Genomic DNA, 23,643 nt, shown 5'->3' on the forward strand with positions numbered 1-23,643 from the left:
TGCACGAGAAAAAGCTTCACCAAGAAGCACTTAAGATTTAATTGACAGCAATAAAAAATATTTTACAGTTAACATTTTCATTCAGGTTCTGGGAGAGACTCAATTACTCAGCATCAATGACAGGACTGCCTCATTATGGCCAATATTAAAATTGCATCCAACCCCACTTAATGTGACAGTTATAATCTAGAATTTTAATACACATCATTTTGAGCTTTTATTGCGCTTTTTTCCTTCTTGGGTGATTATCTATCCATCCATATTTTTACTCATAACTTCTTTTCCTCATTTGTTAGAACTGTACTCACCACTTTATAAGCCAGCTAAAATTCAAGCCCTCCTAAGGGTCCCTTTGATTTATCAAAACGCTCAGGATTCAGGCTAGTTCATCTACTCTTGGTTCTGTGTGATCCCAAGCACAGAAGCCACACCCACCCGGTGTTCAAAACAGCCGTTTCAGAAGAAAGCTGGGTTTAAGGGTGTGTGAGGACTGAACCGTGAATCAACTAAAGCTATTCTAGCAGAGTCAAAATCAATTACTTAGTTCCTAAAAATGATGTGAAGAATTTGCTACCAGTTTGCCAGGGTTCAGGGTTTGATATAAAACTGAGAAAAACACAGATTAATCCTGCTGAGCCAAACTCAGGGTGACTTTGATGGCTGATAACAGAGGAAGCACGGATATAGAAAAACTTATTTTCACATACTTTTATTTCCACGGTTCTCCTAGCATTTTTTAACATTATTATTTTATTTTTTTACATAAGAACAGACTGTTATACACAGATATTGAAGCAGGGCAAAGGGGGTGAGGGAAAGAGACAAAAACCATACAAAATGGTGTCTACTCAAGCACAACAAAATCTATGTGTATAAAATTGTGTGGGTTGCTCCACTGTGGTGCACCAACCACTACCTCAATTATTTATCTTTTTTTAAATAGATTAATAAAAATACAATCTTTTAAATGGACCTTTAAGGTGGACTGCAAAATTAAAGATCTAGAGCCATGATGACTGGATCAATAAAGTAGGACAGTGTGGGTCAACGGAGCCACGCAGGAAGGGAGAAGTTGTGGCCAGGTTAAAGGTCCCTCCCCCACGCCAAAACAACAGCCTCTTTTTTTTTTCTCTTAAAAATGGCACACAGCATCTAGCGCTGGCTACTTTTCACCATACACTTGTACACTCAACATGATCAACAACGGCACACACTGGGGGCGGAAAAAGAAGAAAACAGGTGTTTGTTGTGTATTTTCCGTTCACACGCCTGCCTTCGGAAATGTTTGCTCTCCGTGCTGTAGTGCTTCTTGTTAGACATGTTTTAGTGGAGAGAGCAAAGGAAAGGGAAACAGATGAAAGTTTGTTATCTGTGTGTGTTTGAGAGGTGAAGGGGGTGTAGAGAGCAGCGTTTGTGTGACAGTGGTCGTGATGGCTCCATGCTGAAACATGGGAGCTCGATCCGTTTTAACACATACAGATTTGTCTGCAGAACAAAATGTGGATCTGCAGCCTGGGGAAAAAAAGAAGAAAACAAATGAAAACAAAAACAAAACAAAAAACACTGGCTTCAACCACAGTGTCTGCTGAACTTCACCTGCAGCACCCCAGACGTCTGCTGAGGACACCGCGGCTCATAAATACTCAATCTACGGATACCTAGCTAGAACATTTTCACTCTTGCATAACACAGAGACCACATACACGCATAAAACCACCTATGTGTATCTCAGTTGATGACTTCACAGTCCACTATGACGTGCTGGTTGGCCACCCATCACCATTAGGTGGCGCTTCACCAGACTGATCATCAATCCTCCAGTTTTGAAGCAGCACAGGGAGGTAACTGGAGGGCGATGGGGGGGAGAAACGGGGATACAGGACAGCCCTGCTGGAGTCACGGAGCTCGGGAATGTCGTGTGCCTTCTATTTTCTTTTTTTGTTTGTTTTTAAAAATAGTGTATCGTTTTCAAATCACGGATCCGTTGAATAACCTGGCTGAGGTTGAGCAGGGCTTCCCCCCCCCCCCTTTTCTTTATTTTTTCCTTTTTGAAATATTTATTGAGGAACCGTCATGGCCACCCTTTGCTCAAGTCAGGGAGGTCAGTTACCAACAGCCCCCCCACCAGCAGCACTGGTCTGCTCTGAGGACCCCGGCTGTCTGCCTGCCTAATGGCCTTCCTGCCTGGCGGCGGGTTAAGCGGTTATCTTGGACTTGAAGGATGGAGCCATGCACAGAGTGGCCTGTGGGATATGTGGAGAGAGCCTGAAGCTAGGGGTGCCTGGGACCCTGTCATCTGTTGGCTGGGAAGTAATTGGGGTCCAGGTAGTTGTAACCTGTGCTCTGCGGCAGGCAGTAGTCCCGGTCCAGGAAGGTTTCTGCCTGGTACACTGGCTCCAGGTGGTGGTTAGGCTTGTGGGTCTCAGTCTTGAACAAGCTGGAAGATAAGGAAATGATACTGTAAGAACCACATATAAGCAATTTTCCAGCAAGTACATTTACTTTGACATATTGGGTCTCACACTGGAAAATTTTCACTGAGGGCTGTTTCCCCATAGATTTATATAGAACTGGAAGCCTTTTTATAACTACACTGCCACTGTGGCAGTAGCTATTTAAAGAAATGCACGTTTAAGGCACTTCAGTACTGTCTTTCTTTTTTAGACCCACGAACTACAGCCATCTTGCGTTCCATCTACCATCTATGGTAACTACACGCCATCAGACAGGTAAATCACGTGTTGTACTGTGAGATTAACTTGTAGTGTACAAAAAGAAAAACATGCAAAGTCAATGATGACTGCAGGAACCTAAAAATGTTCTGTGGAAAACCTTAAAAAATGAAACAAAAATGGGGTTCAGTTTAAACTAGCTTTTAGTGGGGGGATGAATGTTATTTAGTGAATGGCATACCACAAACAAATGCAAAACATCCTGTGTTTTCATTTCCACCATGTTAAATGTGTTAAAATGTCAGCAATATTTTCATCATGGTGCAAAGCGACCAGCACTGTGTATGACTGTTTGGTAATAAAGGAAGTAGAGCTGACCAGTCGGAGCAGTTGGAGCAGAAGTCAACAGAGTTGTCAGGCGGACAGTCCTGACAGTGCCACCGCACACCCAGGATGGGCTCCATACCACAGACGTCACACTGCACAAAACAAACACAAACATATTCATCGTCCACAGAACACACTCCCACAAAAGTATGAACATATTAACACCTTCTCTACACTACAAACTTGTTTCTGAAGGCCTTGGAGTAATTAAAAGAATTATTATTCAACAATGCCATTAAAATGTGCACATTTCTTAAGTTCATTTTAAAGCTTTAGGCAGAACTACTTCCAATATTTCACAGCCTCCAGTAGTTCTATTGGGACCTGTTAAAATATAGTTGTTACAGTTTATTTATCGTCTTATGATAACACATTAAAAAATAAATATTTCCTCTGCCGCCAACTTGAATTTATTTCCCCCTCAGGGTGCGACTTAAATGCATAATATTTTGAGGGAACATGTATATGCAGATTCCTGATCTTAATGTCATCACGGCGCAGTCTTTACCTTATAGCCTATGTGCCGGATCTCAGTCTTATCCTCCTGGATCTCCTGGAGCTTCTGTTTTTTCAGACGTTTCAGCTGTAAAAGCTCTTTGTATTCTGGCAAACTTCTCAGCTCCACAGGTACACTCTCTTCATCCTGTTCAGACAAACAGGATGTTGTTTGACAGTCATCAGGAAAACCACGTACATAATATTTCCTCAACAACTCCAAGGATCTAATCTAGATGCTTTTTACCCTGCAGACTTATTTACAGCCCGCAGCGATCAGTCTAATTTTAGCTGGACACAAGCAACGTATCGATAAGAGAGTACATACTGTCTTTCAGCCTAAAGAACAAGAGTGAAAAACATGGTGTCCTTTACAAAGACACAGCTACCTCCAGCTATTTGTATGAAGAAAAGAATAAAGCAAACAAAATGCAGCGTTTTATTTTACAACAAAAGCATCACACTTCTATGTTTTGACAAGGAACAGCTTTGTGAGTCCAGTTAGGCTGCCGACGCACTTTCTCTCAGCAGACTTTCAATCTTCCTGCAAATGCGACCAAAATAAAAGACAAGCTGGTGAAGCGAGAAATTACTGTGACCCACGCTGGCAACACCTTTTTGACTTTACTCCATACCGGCGGTGTCAGAGGTTTCGTTAACGCGCTGATGGAGACGGTAGCCTGTGTACTCAGCAGGCTGCAGCGACCTGGTTTCACTAAAAGGTTACTGCCATCAAAGGCAAGAGAAAGAAATGTCAGCTCCTGGATAATGGCGAGCACCAGGAGTTGCGCAGTTCAAACAGAACGAAAGGAAAGTCTGGTCAGGTCCCCTGCTCTGATTTAGGCATTTTTAAACAGAACAAGCAGCCGTGATTAGAGTAAAAATCAAGAGTTAAATGCTTCCCTTCACCCAAATGTGCTAAAGTGGAGCTAAAAAGAACAGTCTCTAAAAAAGCATACGCACGAGAGCAGAAGAGGAACACAGGTGCAGTAATTTTATTTAAAACCGCTTTAAATGAACTATTCAGGTATAGAAACAAATTCCCAAAAGCCCGTAACACATGCTTTTAGCAGTCTTTATCCTACAGGTCACTGCTTACATGAGAAGGAAGAGGGTAAGACTGTAAACAGACAGAAAAGAGGAGGAGTCATGAGGTTCATTATGCAGTAAAGTGACAAATAAAATGGGAAGAATCAGTGAAAACATGATAAGTCACAAGAAAGAAAGAAAGACAATAAACCTTTGAAAGAAGAAAACACACTGAAAGACAAAAGACTGACCGAATCATCAGCCGAAGGGTCCTGCACACTGTTGTAATATGCTGAGCGTTCATCATCTTCATCCATGTAGACTGGAGGCTCGTAGGAGGTCAGGAAGGTGGACGGCCGGTACAGGTGTTTGTTAAGGTGATGCTGCCGCTTGCTGGATGCCTGGAGAATAAATAGGGTTCGTTAGAAGAGCGTAAACAAGGCAAATATAACAAGCAGTTAACAAATTAAGTATGTTTGTTGTCTCTAAACTACAGGGTTGTGCAATATGAATGAAATTAGCATTATACTATTATAAAACGCATCCCTGGTGGTTATAGTCTTGGTGTGGTAGTTCATTCAAAACCAGATATAATCAAATGTAATCATAATGTCCAATTTAAATGGAAAACAACAGCTGTAACACAAGACAAAGAAAAGCTTTACTAAATGGCAAAAAAAAAATGAAGACAATCTTAGTTGATACTGTCAGCACATCTACAGTGATATCAGCATACGGTGGCTGAAAAGTACAGAGGGACTGCAGCACAGAAGAGATGTTTGAGGCAAACACGAAATGGATGACATTGCATTATTTGTCCACTTGAGAGCAATAAAAAGCTTCGTTTTCAACATCACGTTTTATCACCCTGTTCATATCTTTGCCAGCAGGCACAGAGTTTAATCCAGTCTCCAGCGAGCGCCACACAAACTCCCATTCTTATCATTAAAATACCATTTAACTGAAAGCTGATATGACAACAATGAATTAGTTACCCAGCATAAACTTTAATATTCAAAGGCAAAACCATTACTTTCAATGAGATTACTTATTCAGTATGGCTATGAGAGGGGGGGTGTAGTAATTGAGTTACCTTTTTAGTGTACATGCACAGGTTGGGTGTTCTTCCAGGCACAGGGATACCAGCTTTTGTCAGTTTGATGAAGTACTTTTGAACCCTACTGGCAACCTGGAAGGTTTTAAAAGGGAGATGGTTCTGTTAATCATTTCCAACTGAGGAGCAGCTGCTTGAAGCATAGGAGCTCTCTCTCTCACACACACACACACACACACACACACACACACACACACACACACACACACACACACACACACACACACACACACACACACACACACACACACACACACACACACACACAGGAAAGATGCTTTTTTGAGCTTCTATGAGATCAAATCTTTTGGTGCATACATCTACAAATATTCTAAACTAAGCTGCTATAAAATGTAACTTAATTGAAGTTGATCCTCATTTTCTTCGTCACCTGTTTTGCTGTTCGATTGCCCAACTCATCAGCAATCTTCTGCCATCTTCTGGATTCGACTTCCTCAGGTGGGAATTTAACAAGAAGCTGCTCCAGTTTTCTCTATCAAAACACACAAAACATCAGGTTAAAATTATTGCTTCATTCTTTAATGTTTTTAATAAATCTAACATGTGTTGACAAAAATCATGTTTTGTTTATTTGGTGGGGCGTTTTTCATTAGAGGGGATAAATGAAAAATACATAGAACTGATCACCTAATCATGGTAAATCTAAATTAAATCTATTCAATTCTATTTTATTTACATAGTGCCAAATCACAACAGCAGACACCTGAGGGTGCTTTATATTTTATGATGAAGTCCTACAATAATACAGAGAAAGCCCCAACAATCAAATAATCCCCTTTGAGCAAGCACTTGGCGACATAAAGTGCATAAATTAAGACGTATTAATAGCGCTGTACCAGTTTTAAACAGGTCTTAAGTATTTATTTTCTGAATTATGTTTGATTTCTATTTTACTTGCAAACATCCAGTTTTATGACGATCAACCTATAACAATCTAAACCACTCTTATGACAAATTGTTGCAGCGTGCTACAGAACATATGAGCTCTTACACTCTTGCTACCTACCTGTTCTTCCACAGTCCACAGCTGGTTAAATGTGTCGGGTTTATTTGGATGACAAATCCTCCCCCTGATCATCTGTCAAAGCACAAAAGTGGCAGCCATGTTAGAAGACTGACACAAGACAAAAAATAATGGGCACACCACCATTTGAAGAGCTCTTTACATATGAACTGCCTGGCACGCTGAGTCAGTCAGTTTGACAGAGAAAGCCTGGCTGTCAGATGTGACTTGAGATGTGTCATTGGGAGGATGCAGAAAAACACCAACTCTTTTGAGTGACAAACAAAATCCTGTTAGGATTCAGAGAGTGTAGTCTGAGAAAATGCTAATGTGTCTGCACAAAATAAACAGGGAGAGCAACAGAAATAATCAAGGAGTTGTTTTCTTAGTGCTAAGTGCTTTGCCACGTCTAATCCCAGCAATCAATTAAAAGTGAAACCTTGCTGCCGATACCATGTGGGAAAACACAAACACGCACACACAAAACAGAGGCTAAGAATAAGACTTAATCAGAGGAGTGGGGGAGAGGTGTGCTCCTCATGTTTCCATAGATACCATCCTTTGTGCTCACATGCGCTGCATGTTTAACTCTGCCAAGAAGTAAGAATATGAGGTTGGAGGAGGTGTAAAATAACGTGACGATTTGTAGGGTGACCTGCAGGAGATCAGTGACTCACCAGCTCCGGCTCTTAGAAACTGATGTCACAGAACCTGCACTAATGATATACTGGGAGATAACTGCAGCTGTGATGGCAGCACCTTGTGAGTGTTGTGCAGAATCTTTTAGTAAGGACACTGAGGTGTACCTGCGTTTGCCTGCCGTTCTCGGGCGCGTCACTTGTGGGTAGAGGGGAGTACATTGTGGAGGATTCACCTTCCTTCTTGGGCTCAACGGGACTTTTTGGTCGAAGAGGCAAACCTGGATAGGGAGAACAGATGTTTCCTTTGACAACAAGAAAGGAAAAAAAATGCACATACACTTGATAATCAATCTATTAACAGCTCAAGTCATTCACACGTGCCTTTGTCAAAGATCAACTTTAGCCGCCTGGTTTTCCGTTTCTTGTCGCAGAATTCTCTTTCAAAATCCCCGAGGCCTGAGGTGTACTGCTCCCAGGCAATGTCAGGAAGCTGGACAACATGCTGAGGACACGGCAAGCCTAGATTCACCTGAGGATCGCACAAATCAAGGGCCAAAGTCAAGTTGAATCTTTAGCCTAGTTTTACTAAAGCACATCACAACAGGAGAGGAAAAGACATCCACTATAGTCCCCCCCCCCCAAAAAAAAAACTCTACTGGGAATGCTTTATACACTTGAATCTGCTACTTTTCTGCTGTGCACTTCCAGGCTTTGTGCACAGCACTTAGCTGCACCAAAGGCATTGTTACCCGTTTTTGCAGCTGTTCCACAAAGCTGATGGGATCGGCAAGCGCCTCTCTCTGATGACGCGCCAATGTTTCAAGGTCCAGGATGGCCTGCGTGCGCTGAGCCTCGAGAACTCCAATAGTCTGCAGCAGTCTTTGATAACTGACACAGTGGGGAGCAAGGTTAGGCAAGAGTAGAAGGAAGACACTGCTTACATTATTTAACCTGACACTTGCAATGCTGCAGTGCATCAAACTTTTAGACCACACACCATGCATAATTCAACAATGTTGCTGAGAACCTAAACAGTTGCACAAAACATGACCCATTTTCAAAAAGTTCCAACCTATTCTGCAAAGAAAATATAAACGGTATTACTGACTCCATCTATGTGATTATCACCACAGTGGCTGGAGACTATGCATCTTCTTAAACCAGATGCTATAGTAAAAGCCTAACAAGTGTAGAGTTACTGATCTAATGAAGCCCATTAGGGACTCTAACTGCACATCTCTCAGATTTCAGACCAGATATCAAAACCTGTGCATGACAAACATTTGGGTTTTGAAGCACTTCAGGAGCCTTGAGTGACCTTTCCTCTCACACTCTCTGGGGCAATGGGAGAACTGCAAACTGAGCTGTCAATGACTAATTGTGCTAGTGACTCAGAGTCCTTACAGTGCGAGCAGAGCCCCAGGAATTGACAGGAACGTGACAGCATCCTACACAGCTATAAAGTAATGCAGGTGCTCAGTGGAGCAGAGTGGATCAATCTCTACTAACACAACATGAATGAAAATCAATGCACAGGACACAATTTCTACGACAGAAGTCAGCTTTGTTTAAAGTTGTGTTGGGCTTCTTGGCTTGTACAGCATCCACTTGATCTATGCATCGATGAAAATTCAGTCTGTCTATGCATTAGTGGCATCAAAACTACTTTCTGTGATACTAAGCGACTGTGATTCAATGTATTAAAAAAAAGGAAAAAAAAATCTGCAAAAGAAAGCAGTGAGAAGATCCATTTTGAGGGAGACTTGGCTCTTCTTCTCACCACTCTGGACACTTGGAGAGTGTCCAGAGACAAGTCTGGTGTTCCATTGCCACCTACTGGGCCCGAGGTCCACTGACAAACATCACTGCCAAAGAAAAGCTGGCCTGTACAATATTAGTGCAATGTTAATGTCTGATAATTGAGAACAGGGATCTACTTAATATGTTTAGGACAGAGACATTCGTCAAAATCCACAAAACTGGTGCAAATATAAGATGTATGAATCAAATTTGTGCCAATTCTCCACGTTCAGCAACTCCAAAGTGCCTCGTCATGCCTTCCTAAAAATGACTCCTGGCTGCATTGATCGGAGGCTTTGAAATTCTCCTTACTCAGCACAACCAAACCTTGGCATGGCACCGAAACTTGATCAAATTATCAGGCAACACAAGAGCAGTGAAATCTTATTCTAAGCCACTATCCGAATATGAAACATTTACGGATATTAAGTGTTCAAAGACAAAAGAACCCCAGCAGATTATGTCTCAAAGTCCTCCTCTACCCCTCCTCCTGTGAAGATGTACAGCAAATCAGACGACCTGCCACAGCGCAGTTAGCAGAGCCTGACTGAGCGCGGCATGGGACATGTCCACCAACATAAACATCTCATCTTTCAGGACAAATAACAAAAAAAAAAAAAAAGAAAACCACAAACAAAGATCAACACTGAGAAATCCTTTCTCTAAGAAACAGCTCAACGTACCGAGAGAAGAGATGACAAGAAGCAATCAGCATAGTAATTTTACAATCTCCTCGGGCTTTGGAAGAGTGACAAGTGGCAGTTAATTCACACAATAACAGTCCCAGATTGAAGGTGGAAATTAACTGCTGAAACATGGGAAACCTAAACAATAAGGCGGGAGCTATAGTTAGACGTTCCCGCAATTACTGGTGGACATATTTAAGCATTCTGTCTGCGAGTTGGCGGTGTAAAAACCCACGAGCTTCAACAGTAATTCAGCTTGTAAGCTTGAAAGCAGACTTGTAATCTGCTTTCCAAAAAGACTGTTCAATGTTTTCTTTTCATTATATTTACAATGTATTGTTTGTTTGTTTTAAACTCTCCATTCTAACGTGTGATGCAACCAGGATCTTCACACAGACTTCTGTGGGTGTATTCATCTTTATTGCACTATAGTACAATTTCTGAGCTGTTTGTCACTGACTATGTTTGGCCCTTTTGCACTCAGAGGCTCCTCTTTGGTGTTTCCATACATTACTGCAGTACAAGATCTACTTTTGAAGGCTTATCTATACAATGTTTATATGTATTTTGTACATATCTTGTGTAAGAGTGATAAAAACCTCAAGCCAGAAATAGGTGAGATACACTGCCCTGCTATATTCTTATATATTTCATACAGACTTGAACAAGCTCCCCTATAGTTGAACAGGGCCTACATTGTGAATACTGCTGAGAATCGGGACTAGGGCTGGGCCATATCATACAGTTCATGGTAATACCGGTATAATGTTGGGCAACAATAAGGAAATGAAATATCGCAATAGAATACGGGTAAAACGTGCATGCGCAGTGCCTTTGTTTTCAGACGCACATGGCGGAAAAACCATGGCGGCGACGCAGAATGAGAAGGGCGAAAGCGGATCGTTGAATAAAAACGGATGAACCAGAATTGGTTTGTAAAAATGCTGCAACTTCAGTGGTGTGGAACTGGTTCAGCTTTCGTCCGTCAGATACACAACAAAGCACTATTTTTGGTAGAGCATGCTAGCGGGCCGTCGTTATTACCGTGTTTTTTGGAAAATACGGCACACTTAAAATCAATCCTTTGATTTTTCTGAAAATCGACAGTGCCCCTTATAATCCCATGTGCTTTATGTATGAATTCTGTTTGTGTTTACTGACCTTGAAACGATTTTATGTACACGGCGCTCGAAAATCTGTCAAATGTTTCAGTACGACTTTGCTAAGCTACGAACCCGCACCGCTTGATGGATTGTCGGAGCACTACGGCTGTCGTAGGGAGGAGCCTCGCGGAGTGATACGTACTGTGCTTCAACATAATATTACCGTATTGTGTGTGTATAACCTCTTTTTAAGTTTTGTGGATATTATACATGGTTATGCTGAGGACATGTCGGCCAGTTTCCACTGGAAATGTCTTTTGGTTAAACTGTCAGCCAGGAATTTGCATTTGCACTGTTACGTTTTTATATAACTTTAATGCACATAAAAAACAGCTGCTTGTTTAAGTGAAAATACATTATTAGTGCAAAAAACCCCATCAAAGTTGTGGAGTTGTAAAGTATTTTGTCTAGTGTCAATTATATCGCCAGTTATATCGTTATCGCAAATTTTCAAATGTATATTGTGATAAATATTTTTGGTCATATCGCCCTGCTCTAATCGGGACCATTTTTATTCGTTTAGCCTTTTTACCTAACTGTTCTTTATTTATTTTTTTGTTTGTTTGTTTTTTGATGACTACAAAGCATATTTGTAATTTAAGATATATAGTAACCACCCTGCTCTTTTTCTGACTGTTAATTATAGGGTTCAGTTACATGTTCTGACTGGATCCTTTTCCTATGTGATAACACAAGTACAAGTTACCCTAGCCAGGCAAAGGTTAATTATTCATCCTTGAAGGAGAAACGAAGGGTTATTGAAATCATTAACAGAAAAGGAAGAAAAATATTGCTCTACTTGTCAAATCTTTGCCTTTTTTTTAAAAAAAAACTAAATAGTGAAATTTTTACCTATTCAGACCTCAAATGTATCAAGCCAGGGGGTTAGAGGTTTTCAATAAGGAAAGGTCATAGGGTCACTTCACTTTAAAGAGTCAAAATCCAAAAACAGTTTTCATATTATTTGTATATAAACTTTAAAATGCTGAAGCATTAAAAACATTAGAATAATCTTGGAAAAGAAAAACCCTCAGTACTTCAAATGCATCGCTGGTTGATCAAAAATATATTGATAAACATTTGCAAGAGCTACATCAACAACAGATTAAGAGAGCACAATCCACAGGGGAGCTCCCACATACTCTTTGTTGTGTTTAAGAGCCAAGTGGTCCGACTCGAAGTAATACACGTCTGGCTCCTCTTCCTCCTCCTCCTCCTCCTCCTCCTCCACAGCCTGGCTTTGTGTCAACTCCTTGCTGTGTTCGGCCTCTTTCCCCTCTATAAATCCACCATCCTCACCACCTGCCCTGTCCCCAGGATCCCCAGACACCGGCTCCTCATTGGAGTGGCCAATAGAGTCTGAGGGAGCTGGCTCTTCCACCATAGGGCAGTCCTCCTCCTCCAGCCCAACCACCACCTCCCCCTCTTCCCTCAAGGGACCATTGTCTCTGGGAGGAGAGCTGGGCTTGGAGGAGCAAGCTTTTCCACTGGACACAGCCCTTCTGGGTGAAGTCCGCCGAGTGTATCTGTGTTCATAGAGCTCTGTGAAAGAGGTGGATGTGCTGGAAATAGAAGGGTTGCACTCTGGCTCTGTGGGGGAAGGGGGTGTTGTTAGTGGGGATGTGGTTTCTCCTGAGTTGCTGTTGTTGTTGTGGATTGGACTACTGTTCATATTAGTGGTGGAGAAGGAGGTGGAGGCAACAGATTCCTGCACTGGTGTCAGCAGCCGTCCATTCGTGTCGCTCTCGCTATCCATCACCTGCTCCTCATGAGCCAGACAGAACGAGTCACCTACTACGTCAACCTCCATCTCCTCCACTTCCTGCTCCTTGGCCACTATCAACTCAGGGACAGAATCATCCAGAACACCCTCAGATATTGGTGCAGATGAGGATGGCAATTCTCCTGAGCCAGAAACCTCCATATGCCCAGGGACAGAGTTTCTACAAGGCACAGCGGGATCAGGGGATGAGGGAGTCCCTGTCTGACTGCCGTTGAGCAGGGACGAGAAATTAGTATCAGGGGTAGGATTTGAACTAGACTTTTCACCAAGCGTGTTTGATTCCTCTGTGTTATTTTCTCGGAGTCCATTAGAAGCTTTGTGGGCATTTGGGAACTGAGAGGCCCCATCACACTCCACATGACCATCCTCTGCATCGTCCCCTGTGAGCCCACCTTCCTGTTTACTGAGGATAGGTGAGGCAGGAACTGTGTTAGCAAAGTTCTGGCTGGGTAATTCCTCACAACTGTTGTCCTTGCTAAGCTCTGGGACTGAGTCAGGACTTTCGGGTTTCACAAGCTCAGGGTCCTTCTCCTGTCCCTGAGACTCTCCAGAGCGAGAGCATCGCTTGGCCCTTTTAATTTGAGGAGAGGCATCCCGCGCCCCGTTCCCTCCATCACAGTTCTCTGACTTTTCAGGGCTAATGTCTTTTTCTAAACATGACTGGCCTCGCTTCCTGGAACTGGTCCATTGATCGGCCTCTACCAGAGAAGCATCAGAGTGAGTTACATTTCCCTGCAACAAGGCCTGTTGTTGGCCATCCTGCGAATAAGTGTCCGGTGTCTCATCATGCTTTGTCTCCTGTTTAGCATCCTGCTTTGACTCCTGCTTAACGTCTTGGTTTGACTCCTGTTTTGTCTCGTTTTTTGATTCCGGCTTGACGTCCTGTTTGGTGACCTGCTTCGACTCTGGCTTGACGTCCTGTTTGGCGACCTGCTTTGACTCCGGCTTGGTATCCTGTCTGGGAACCTGCTTCGACTCCGGCTTGACATCCTGTGTGACGTCCTGCTTCGACTCCGGCTTGGTGTCCTGTTTATTGTCCTGCTTCGACTCCAGCTTGACGTCCTGTGTGACGTCCTGCTTCGACTCCGGCTTTGTGTCCTGTTTGTTGTCCTGCTTCGACTCCGGCTTGGTGTCCTGTTTGTTGTCCTGCTTCGACTCCTGCTTGGCGTCATGCTTCGATTCCAGCTTGGTGTCCTGCTTGTTGTCCTGCTTCGACTCCTGCTTGGCGTCATGCTTCGATTCCTGCTTGGTGTCCTGCTTCGACTCCTGCTTGGCGTCATGCTTCGATTCCAGCTTGGTGTCCTGCTTGTTGTCCTGCTTCGACTCCTGCTTGGCGTCATGCTTCGATTCCTGCTTGGTGTCCTGCTTGTTGTCCTGCTTCTTCTTGGGCGAACGGGCCCTTGGCAGTGGAGACACTGAGGTCTCCTCTGGCTGGGCGATGCTGCGGTTCCTGAGGGTTCGACCACAAAAGTTCTCATCCAATCCATTGAGCCCCACTGATGACCTTGTGACGCGCGAGGAACGGGATGCGGCCATACTATGGCGAGTGCCTACAGTCTCCTCATCTTGGTGCTCTCTCCTCTGCAGCCAAATGCGGGCACCTGCAAGATACACATGGAGAAACTTGCACTTAAATGTCAATCTAACAACTGAAAGCTATAAACATATGCAGCTCACTGTTGCATTAACATCACAGTTTTCAGTTTGACTGGTTTCACTGGACTTGCATGCTAAAAATGAATGCATGAACAGTACCCTGTGGTGTTTCAAACAGAAGCATGTACCAGAAGGCCTTTGTTAAATACCACTCGGGTCATTGCTCACACCAGAGGGGTATTGATTTATTCTGTCATTGTAGCTAAGCAACACCTTCTGTCCACAGGCAAATCTAGATGTCTTATACCAGGTCAGTACACAGGGAATAAATTCAAAAAGGGGGGGAGATCTTACACTCGCACAAGGAAACAATCATGTCAGATGTTCCTTTGTGCCTAAATGATCAATCAGTCTGTACACACGCCTCAAATGGCACAGCTTTGAGGCTCATTTGTATGTGACTACAGCTCAGCAAGCATTTTAAGATATGAAAAGACCACAAGCACAGAAACAAGGCGTTTAAAAAAAAAAAAATCCATCACACAGATTGTGTATGTCTGTTACAGCAAGGGAATATGTATTTCCTCCTTGCAGGCATTTCTGTTTTTTGTCACAAGTAAAATAAATGTAGTTTAAAGGTTGACTGATTTCTGACACTATAATTCTCACATCCAATTCAACAGAGATAACACTGCAGACACTGTTTTGTCATCATACACTGCAGGCCATTTATCTCTTCATAACAGGTGTGCCAACAGGCTGCTATCCTTCCAAAACTTATCACAACATACAAAAATTAAAATCCTCTGGGAACAAAAATTCTACATATAAACCATCATCTGCATATAAATGGAAAGCCATTTTGTGCCTTTTAAAAATAGAGTAAAGGGGGGATGAGATATAGGGAGAAAAGCAGAGGTCAAAGTATTAATCCCTGTGGTACCCCACATGAAACTAAAGCTGAGGATGATCTGAAATCCAAAGGACTTGCACAAAACGTTCTCTCAACCAGGTAAGACCTAAACCACTGAAAAGCAGTACCACGAATACATAGTTCATAGTACCGTCAGTAGCTAGTTATTACACATGTAATATTACACATCAGGCAAAGTGTCTTCCTAAAGTCTACCCATATTTTTTTCTCCATATACAAGAAAAAGTCTCAAATCATCTTAATATTTCTCTTCACCTCTCTCTGATGTGATCCATTTGTGTGGGTGATGGCTGACCCGCACTATATTGAAAATACAATAGCAACTCATCTGCAACTAAATGGTAAATGAGCTGGTTCTTATACAGTGCTTTTCTACTCTACTTGAGCACTCAAAGCGCTTATACACCCAATTACGCACATTTGTACAAGCACTTTTTCTACGTTAAAGTGGGTTTTTTTAATCTAACATTCAGCCCCTGATTATCTGGTGACTGCAATGAAAAAAAATCTGTTTGCTGTCGGATTGCAAGTAGCTGCGGCAACCAACTGGTCACCCAGAGACTGAACCTCAACCTCTAGGCAATCCCTTATGGCTGCAAGTCGATTACAAAGGTAACCTATCTCCAAACAAATTGTCGTCTGACTCTCACTGACTGGAATCACTCTCAAACAGACTAAAGTGCAGACACGGAAAACTGGAGACCCGACAGCCAAGTATTCATTCCTGTAATCCTTCTTCCAAGTTCACCACCTGGTGCACATGGATAGTTTGTGCATTATAATGTAAATTACCAAATTTCACATGGACCCTAGCAGACTGTCATACAGTTCATGAATACAGACAGATTCCCAACACATTGCAATCAGCCTGAGTCAGTCTGCACTGATGGGCAAAACTTAACTGTTTGTAGTCTGATAGTATCCCTATATAAAAGCAAGACTGCCAATCACCGATATCATTTTGTAGTTAAATTGCCATCACACAGCAACTATGTCACAATTTGTAGAGGTATTTATTAACGTGTTTTTAATCTATGAGATTCTGAATGATTTTTAATGTGAATTTCTCTGTATATAGATGGCAACGGATTTGCCATTTTCACCAATTTATCACAGTGAACTGTTGTATTGTCTCAAACAGATTTCATGTAAATGCTAACTTGACCCAATTGATTCGCAAATTTATAGCAGACTTGTTGCTCTTTTATCATCATTTTGATTGAGTAAAGTTGCTTCGAAGACTGCAATCAACTGTGAGTGGTTGCAGACGTCATCATCATCTTTGAAGCAATTCCACGGCAGCAAGATCAGAAGTTCATTGCACACAGCTGCAATAATTTTAGTCATGCTGCAGTCTCCAACCACTGTTTTTTCACAGGTGATTGCAACATGAGGGAAAAGGAGAAACTAGTGCCACTATTAGGGAGTTAGGAAAATAATGGTTTAGTCGAGCCTGATGTTATATTAAACATAAAGAATGATTCCCAGCCTCTTCCTCAGGCAGGCCATCGTTTTAATTTAACACTGATATCAGCAGAGACCCAAAGCATCGCTATTAAATCAGTAATACAAAAAACTGGATCACTGCATCTCTAATAAATTCACACATATAGACAGCTAGTTCTTGTTTCTCTCAGCATTTTTTTTTTTATGAAGCATATTGCATAAAGATCATGGAAACAAATTAATACAATTTCTCTCTCATATATCTAACAAAAGTCATGGAAGCATTGAAAAAAACAACAACGAAGGAGCTTTCAAATTGTAATTACAAAAACAGTTTACACTAGATTATGTTGTCTTACAAAGTTATTAAAACAAAATAAGTCAATTAACTCCACAATCAACAACTTCAAAAAAACCCCAAACCAAATACATAAATACCTTACTCTAAGTACAAAGTATTAATAATCAAGTTATAATTGCCCACAGAAAAATGCAGCTAATGAAAGGGAGATTGTAAAGTTCCTGCTCCAGTTAGGAGACTTGCTGCTGACACATCCTCTGCATCATGGTCCAACTAATAAATCTAACCACAAGGACAATAAAAACAACATGTTAGAGGTCATATTAAAGTGACATTCAGCAAGGTATGATCTCACTGGATGTCCTTTTATAGATGATGGGAAACAGTAGTAGCCATATATCTTGGGGACAAATCGCATCAATTAGCGCCATGGACGAGGTGCTCATTTACATTAATTCCCAGTACATCAAACTGTGAGCCGACCTCCGTCAAAACTGATTTAAAAGCTCCTTGTCTCCCATACTCGGACAGTCCCTCCCTTTTCCCACACTGTGCTAACACAGCACCATCAAAGCCACAGAGGCTACTCCGGCTACAAATACATTTTGATAATACTCCTTCAGGGAGCTAACAATAGTCACCTGAAATGAACACTACCACATGCACATATTACTCACACTCTGCTAAAGAGCCCAGCTGAGAAAACTAATGTGATTTGTCCATGCATATAATAAAAGAGAAAGAAAAGCAGAAAACGGGGAGCAGGAGGAGCAGGTTTTTTTCAGACAGAGCGCTCACCCTTTGACTCAACACGACAAAACTAATTAAGCCGGCTCATCTGACCTGCTCCCAAAAACTAGGAAAGCTAATCACTACATCAAAAATAATTAGTGCTACAGCTGGGCTGAATAACTTTATAAAACATTTGATCACACTTCCACCTTCCTAATAATTAACACGTTCCTGGCTTAACTCACAGGGCCTATCTTAATAGTTAATATTAAGTTCAATGTTGCATTCGGGTACCAGATTCCACAGTTATTAAATTAAAGTCGTCATTACATTGTAAATCTGACTAGCCTGCCCAACATCAGGTTCAAACTACAGTCAGACATGCCTAGCAGAAGTGCAATGACTGGAATGTTATAAAATCAGGTGACTTGCGTATTTTCCCATCCCGGCTGTTACCGAGTGGGTACAGACGAAGGCGTTCTAGAATAACAAACATTAAACATCCTCAATGACATGACTCTCCTTGGCTGTGGAGCCTGTAGTTAGCAGGCATTAAACTACTCGCCACAACAGTGATTTCCTAAAGTATAAACACTGTGCAAGTTAAAGTGTGTTTATTTTATTTAAAAGGGACATTAACATGAGCAAATGAGACACATTTAGACGGCTTGTTTCATTTTCATCTGCAGTACCCAGCAGGCTAACTGCATTTAGAGAGAGCAAACAAAAACAAACAGAAAAGAGCAAGAATTATTTGAATGTTAAAAGATGTTACCATATAACATATTAAACGAACGTTAAAGATCATTTACAAAACAGCACAGACAGAAAACAACACAAACATGACTACTGAACCAGAGGCGGTGTCACCGTTACAATGACACCACTTCCTATTATGACAGCATTTTTGATTATCCAGGAAACAGTGATTTATAAAAAGTATGTTAGTCAGTTCTGTGGGTATAGTATTCCAGGTATGTGCTGCTCCATAAGAGAAAACAGTCTGCCCAGAAACACTTTCTCAAAAAATACAAAAACAGTTTAGATCAGTAATTGCAAAAACTAGCAAATATAAATAGATTTATAGGAGACAGAAATTCACAGATTGTTTATGTTGCAGGGTTCAACATAACCAATGGCTCTATGGCCCGGGGCCAGTAAATATATCTGATTAGTCAGCTGCTGGTCCATTTGAGTGTTTCCATCACAGCAAAATGGATGAAGCAAACATTTGATTGTCCATCTTTTTTTTTCTTAATGTCAGTATTTTCCCCTTGTAGTCTAAAACAGTGGCTTTCAAACATTTTATGACCAAGTCACACCAAAAGGCAAGCCTTCATACCATCTGTACTATCTTCCAGTTGTCTTTTAAGTTGTATACTGTCAGATGACAGCATTCTGGATACCACATTTTCAGCATCTGCAACTACAAGACACCTACGATTTAGATCATTCCTTTTTTGTGCGAAAAGAACCATGCATCACAATATAGTTGACACAAAATCCCAAGGCACACCTGGATTTGTCTCAAGGCAAACTAATTGGGAGTAGGGCTGGGCCATATTATACCGTTCACGGTAATACCGGTATAATGTTGGGCAACAATAAGGAAATGAAATATCGCGATAGAATATGGGTAAAACATGCATGCGCAGTGCCTTTGTTTTCATACGCACATGGCGGAAAAACCATGGCGGCGACGCAGAATGAGAAGGGCGAAAGCGGATCGTTGAATAAAAACGGATGAACCAGAACTGGTTTGGAAAAATGCTGCAACTTCACTGGTGTGGAACTGGTTCAGCTTTCGTCCGTCAGATACACAACAAAGCACTATTTTTGGTAGAGCATGCTAGCGGGCCGTCGTTATTACCGTGTTTTTTGGAAAATATGGCACACTTAAATTCAATCCTTTGATTTTCTGAAAATCGGCAGTGCCTCTTATAATCCTGTGTGCCTTATGTTTGAATTCTGGTTGTGTTTACTGACCTCCAAACGATTTTATGTACACGGCGCTCGAAAATTTGTAAAATGTTTTAGTACGACTTTGCTAAGCTGTGAAGCCACACCGCTTGATGGATTGTCGGAGCATTACGGCTATCGTAGGCAGGAGCCTCGCAGAGTGATACGTGCTGTACTTCAACATAATATTACCGTATTGTGTGTTTATAACCTTCTTAAGTTTTGTGGATGTTATACACGGTTGTGCTGAGGATATGTCGGCCAGTTTCCACTGGAAATGCCTTTTGGTTAAACTGTCAGCCAGGAATTTGCATTTGCACTGTTACATTTTTATATAACTTTGATGCACATAAAAAAAAACAGCTGCTTGTTTAAGTGAAAATACATTGATGATTTTATTTGCACTAATAAAATTGCGGAGTTGTAAAGTATTTTGTCTCGTGACAATTATATCGTCGGTTATATCGTTATCGCAAATGTTCAAATGTATATCGTGATAAATATTTTTGGTCATATTGCCCTGCTGTAATTGGGATTCACTGATATAAAAGTGTAATACTAAAGGAAGCATATGAAGCTATTAAAAGAATGCAGAGCTTGTTAGTGCCACAGGAAAACACTGAAGGCGGCTATGACTGTGAAGCAGTCGTGAAGCTGAACCTTCACACATTTGCAACTGAAAATAGAATTGTGCACAAGCTAAAATACATTTCAAGGTTAAAATTATATAAGGTTCATTCCAACAAGTGCTTCTTTTTTCGGTAAAAAGGTTGATGAAAACAGTCATTATAACACAGGTGTAAATTATGGTGGAGCTGCAGCTTCTACACACACCCCAAGAAGCAAATGGGCAGTGTATGCTTCCGTGGTGGAGCCTATACCTCCTAACATTTGTTTTAAAGGTTTTGTTAGCACCTACCCAAAACAGAAATCTATAAATTCTGCAATATTTTATAAATTAAGCTACTCAGCCATATATAAAAATATTAAAGCTTAAAATGTCTGTCGTTCCCCAGGGTACATCACTGTGTTAACTTTTGCTGCAGACCAAACCTGCTTGGAAGCAGTTTTTGATGGAGATTACAAATGAGCGTGTGTAAAATTGCCACATACTGACAAATAAATCCTACAGAAAATAGGATCACCACTCCTGGAAGAAACCTGAGACCGCAGGGTAAAGATAGTCTGAGGGTCTTAAGTTTTTCAAGAGCCCTGATAAGAATCAATAAGAAATATAAGTTACCAGAATCAACTTTAGTCATGCTTTTTTCCCCATTGCGACAACTGTTAAATGATTCTATTGTTCTATAAGTCTTAATTATATAATCCTTATATAGAACACCAACTTGTACTTATTAACCTTAAAATAAAATCTGAGAAGGATGAGCCTACTTTGAATTTATGTTATTTATTTTGTACTTGCTCTTAAACAATTAAACACCACAGAGGCTGCAGCTGTAAAAATAAGGCTATAACTTTCCTGCTTTCCTTAACTTTCCTTTCCTGCATGTCTAACATAAGAATTTAATGGAATATGCAGTAATCTGTCAGAATCTCATGTGTTAATGACATAGCCACAATGCTGATGTGTCTATTAACTTACACGGTTACCATTTTTCCAATTTTCCTTCCATGCTTCAATTAGGCTAGACTTTATTAATACAAAAATCAGTGGCTGTGCTGACAGCAGACCTGTCCGTATTTGCGGCTGGTCAGACGCTGCTGCCGCCACCGTACCTTTCTAGGGAAAGGAAACTCTTTTATAGGATGCTTCGAGCTTTTATACCCACCTTTTTATACCCACTTGAAAAAAAGATTTTTTTTTTGGTGATAAACCACTCTGTGACTAAACTGCTCATAAGTCATGCCAGCATTACAGCCATTATATCAGATTAAGAGCCACAAGAAGACACTGTTTTGGTTAATTTGCATTTTCTCTCTCTAGTATATGAGAGAGTAGACTCAGCCAAGGATACATGGTTGGGATTCATGTTTGCTTCCTATATAAACATTTGACTGTGATGTATTCTTCTCCATGAAATAAGATGTATTAATCTCCTGATCTTTCTAGAAACACACCAGCCATTAAACCCACAGCTGCCAATTTACCACAGTAAGGTGTGACAGTGTTATTTACAGTACTAACACCATATTGCAATGTACAGTCACCGATCTTGACACGCCGAGATCAATTTGTACTCACAGATATCCAGAGCATAAGCAAAGATTTTGAGTGTGAAAGACATTGTATGTAATTAGAGGACCCATGTGTTACTGTACTCTCAAATCAACCCACTTCCTGCCCCTCTCTAAAACGCTTGTTTGGTTGTAGAGTTATGTTAACACGTGGTGTTTTTGCCTGCACTGTCTTGACAGATGTCTCATTTGCCATCACATAAAGAAGCACTGCTTTCACTAAGATAGCAAGCCTGTAAACTCCCAAAGCTGTGCACTAATAATAAACACGCAACTCACGAGCAAACTCAACTGTTAGCAAACCAGCTAATCTAAACGTGGGTAACAGAGTTTGGTATGATGCATGTGTTTTCCGATAAATAAACGAGCTCTGTGCCATTTTACCGTCCTGCTGGGCTCATCGTCTCCGCTGCCGACCTGAAGTTCAGCACTTCCACTGGGCCTACTGGCAACCAAACATCCGCGAAGTGGTGCTGGTGCACATTCCGATGAGAATCGCTCAAATCCCTACATCTCAGCTAAATCAACTGCCGCGAGCTCCAAGCCCACGAAGTTGGGAGGCACGAGGATGCTGTTTAAACTGACGACGAGACTGGACGGGGGCGCAGCAACAGCAGCAGCACGTGCCAGCCGGCTGAGTTGAAGACTAGTTTTTGCAGCAAAAAAAAGTTCACGATTAAAACTCACGACCACACGTCTGGACAGAAACAACCCAGTTATTTCACAGGGAGATTGCGAATTAGCTAAACGTTAGCATGCTCCAACTTCCAAGCAGACCTCAGTTGACCTAGCATGCCGTTTAGCGGGCTAACCATACAAAACTAACTTACCGTTAGCTCTCGGGGGTTAATTTAAAAAATATATATATATATATTAACACTTGAGACACCAAGCCGCAGGCTGTGGCACCAGCAAAATTAAATTATAAATTATTATACACGCTCCCTGTGACACTCAACGGACAAGTGTGCTGCAGTCTAACGGAACATTTTCCCCTCTTTCTGTTGTGCTCGACTAGTTAGCCAAGTTGGCTAACGTTACCTGTGCTAGTTCTCCCGTTAAGAGAAGAATCGTGGCGATTCCTGATGAAGCCCCTCTATTACTGACACCTAGCACATGCTAGCTAGCGCGACATCGGACAGGGGCGTTAAAGCCACAAATAAGACAGCACGTAGATGGAAGAAATCGCCGCTAACACGTTTTCGCCGAGGTTTATATGTCCAGCACTGAGAAGTAGCATGATTAGCAACCAAGCACTTGGTAACCAGCTAGCAGCCGAGGCTAGCCGCAGCAACCTGGCATTAGCTCGGCGAGCTAGCTGATTGTTCCGCGCATAACTTTGCCGATGTATTTGTGTACTGCCAGCAATGGCGGTCACACACATTTTGAGTGGGCTAATAAATTCAGGTTCTGTCGTTTGCTCCACCACAAGCAACGAACTGGAGGCACACTTCTAAACAGCTTTTGTAGCTTAAGAATTACACATACCTCACTTCCGTAAATTTGCTGCACGCTCGGCCGCAGCCATGTTTTCAATCCAGTCAACTAGTCGGGGTGTGTGAGCAGCAAGCGCTCTCTCGTCAAAATGCAACACTATCCTGTACATTTTTAGAGTGCCTCTCACTCTGCAACATTTCCTAATTTATGGCTTATTGACACTTTAAGGAGAAACAACATGCAGTTTA

The 23,643-nt window shown here is 41.7% G+C and overlaps 1 protein-coding gene across 4 annotated transcripts; it reads right to left on the bottom strand.

Moving 5' to 3' along the window:
- Window positions 1-693: 693 nt before the first annotated feature.
- zzz3 (zinc finger, ZZ-type containing 3) lies at window positions 694-23,582 on the bottom strand. 4 transcript variants are annotated; one of them, XM_026149058.2, is made up of 12 exons: window positions 23,447-23,582; window positions 12,154-14,395; window positions 8,112-8,250; window positions 7,744-7,891; window positions 7,528-7,640; window positions 6,725-6,796; window positions 6,089-6,190; window positions 5,677-5,772; window positions 4,835-4,984; window positions 3,568-3,702; window positions 3,051-3,151; window positions 694-2,437 (listed from the first exon to the last, which is right to left on the bottom strand). In XM_026149058.2, exons 2-12 carry the CDS (start codon window positions 14,328-14,330, stop codon window positions 2,293-2,295), a joined length of 3,378 nt encoding a protein of 1,125 aa, XP_026004843.2. In that variant the 5' UTR covers window positions 14,331-14,395; window positions 23,447-23,582; the 3' UTR covers window positions 694-2,292. The 4 variants fall into 4 exon arrangements, with proteins under 4 accessions (XP_026004843.2, XP_026004845.2, XP_026004844.2 ...); XM_026149060.2 differs by lacking the exon at window positions 23,447-23,582 and adding an exon at window positions 23,000-23,235; XM_026149059.2 differs by lacking the exon at window positions 23,447-23,582 and adding an exon at window positions 22,343-22,483.
- Between the last annotated feature and the right edge of the window lie 61 nt (window positions 23,583-23,643).

Source organism: Astatotilapia calliptera, chromosome 18 (genome assembly GCF_964374335.1).
Source record: "Astatotilapia calliptera chromosome 18, fAstCal68.1, whole genome shotgun sequence".
NCBI classification, from domain to species: domain Eukaryota; kingdom Metazoa; phylum Chordata; class Actinopteri; order Cichliformes; family Cichlidae; genus Astatotilapia; species Astatotilapia calliptera.

Bases quoted from the DNA above. Each gene is read 5' to 3' on its own strand.
- zzz3 (XM_026149057.2), bottom strand. From the start codon at position 19,200: ATGCTGTCATCTGACAGTATACAACTTAAAAGACAACTGGAAGATAGT. The intron at 14,396-19,145 runs GTATGAAGGCTT...TGTATCTTGCAG, and splicing joins ACTGGAAGATAGTACAGATG to GTGCCCGCATTTGGCTGCAG. The intron at 3,152-3,567 runs GTAAAGACTGCG...TGTTTTGTGCAG, and splicing joins TCCGGCACATAGGCTATAAG to TGTGACGTCTGTGGTATGGA.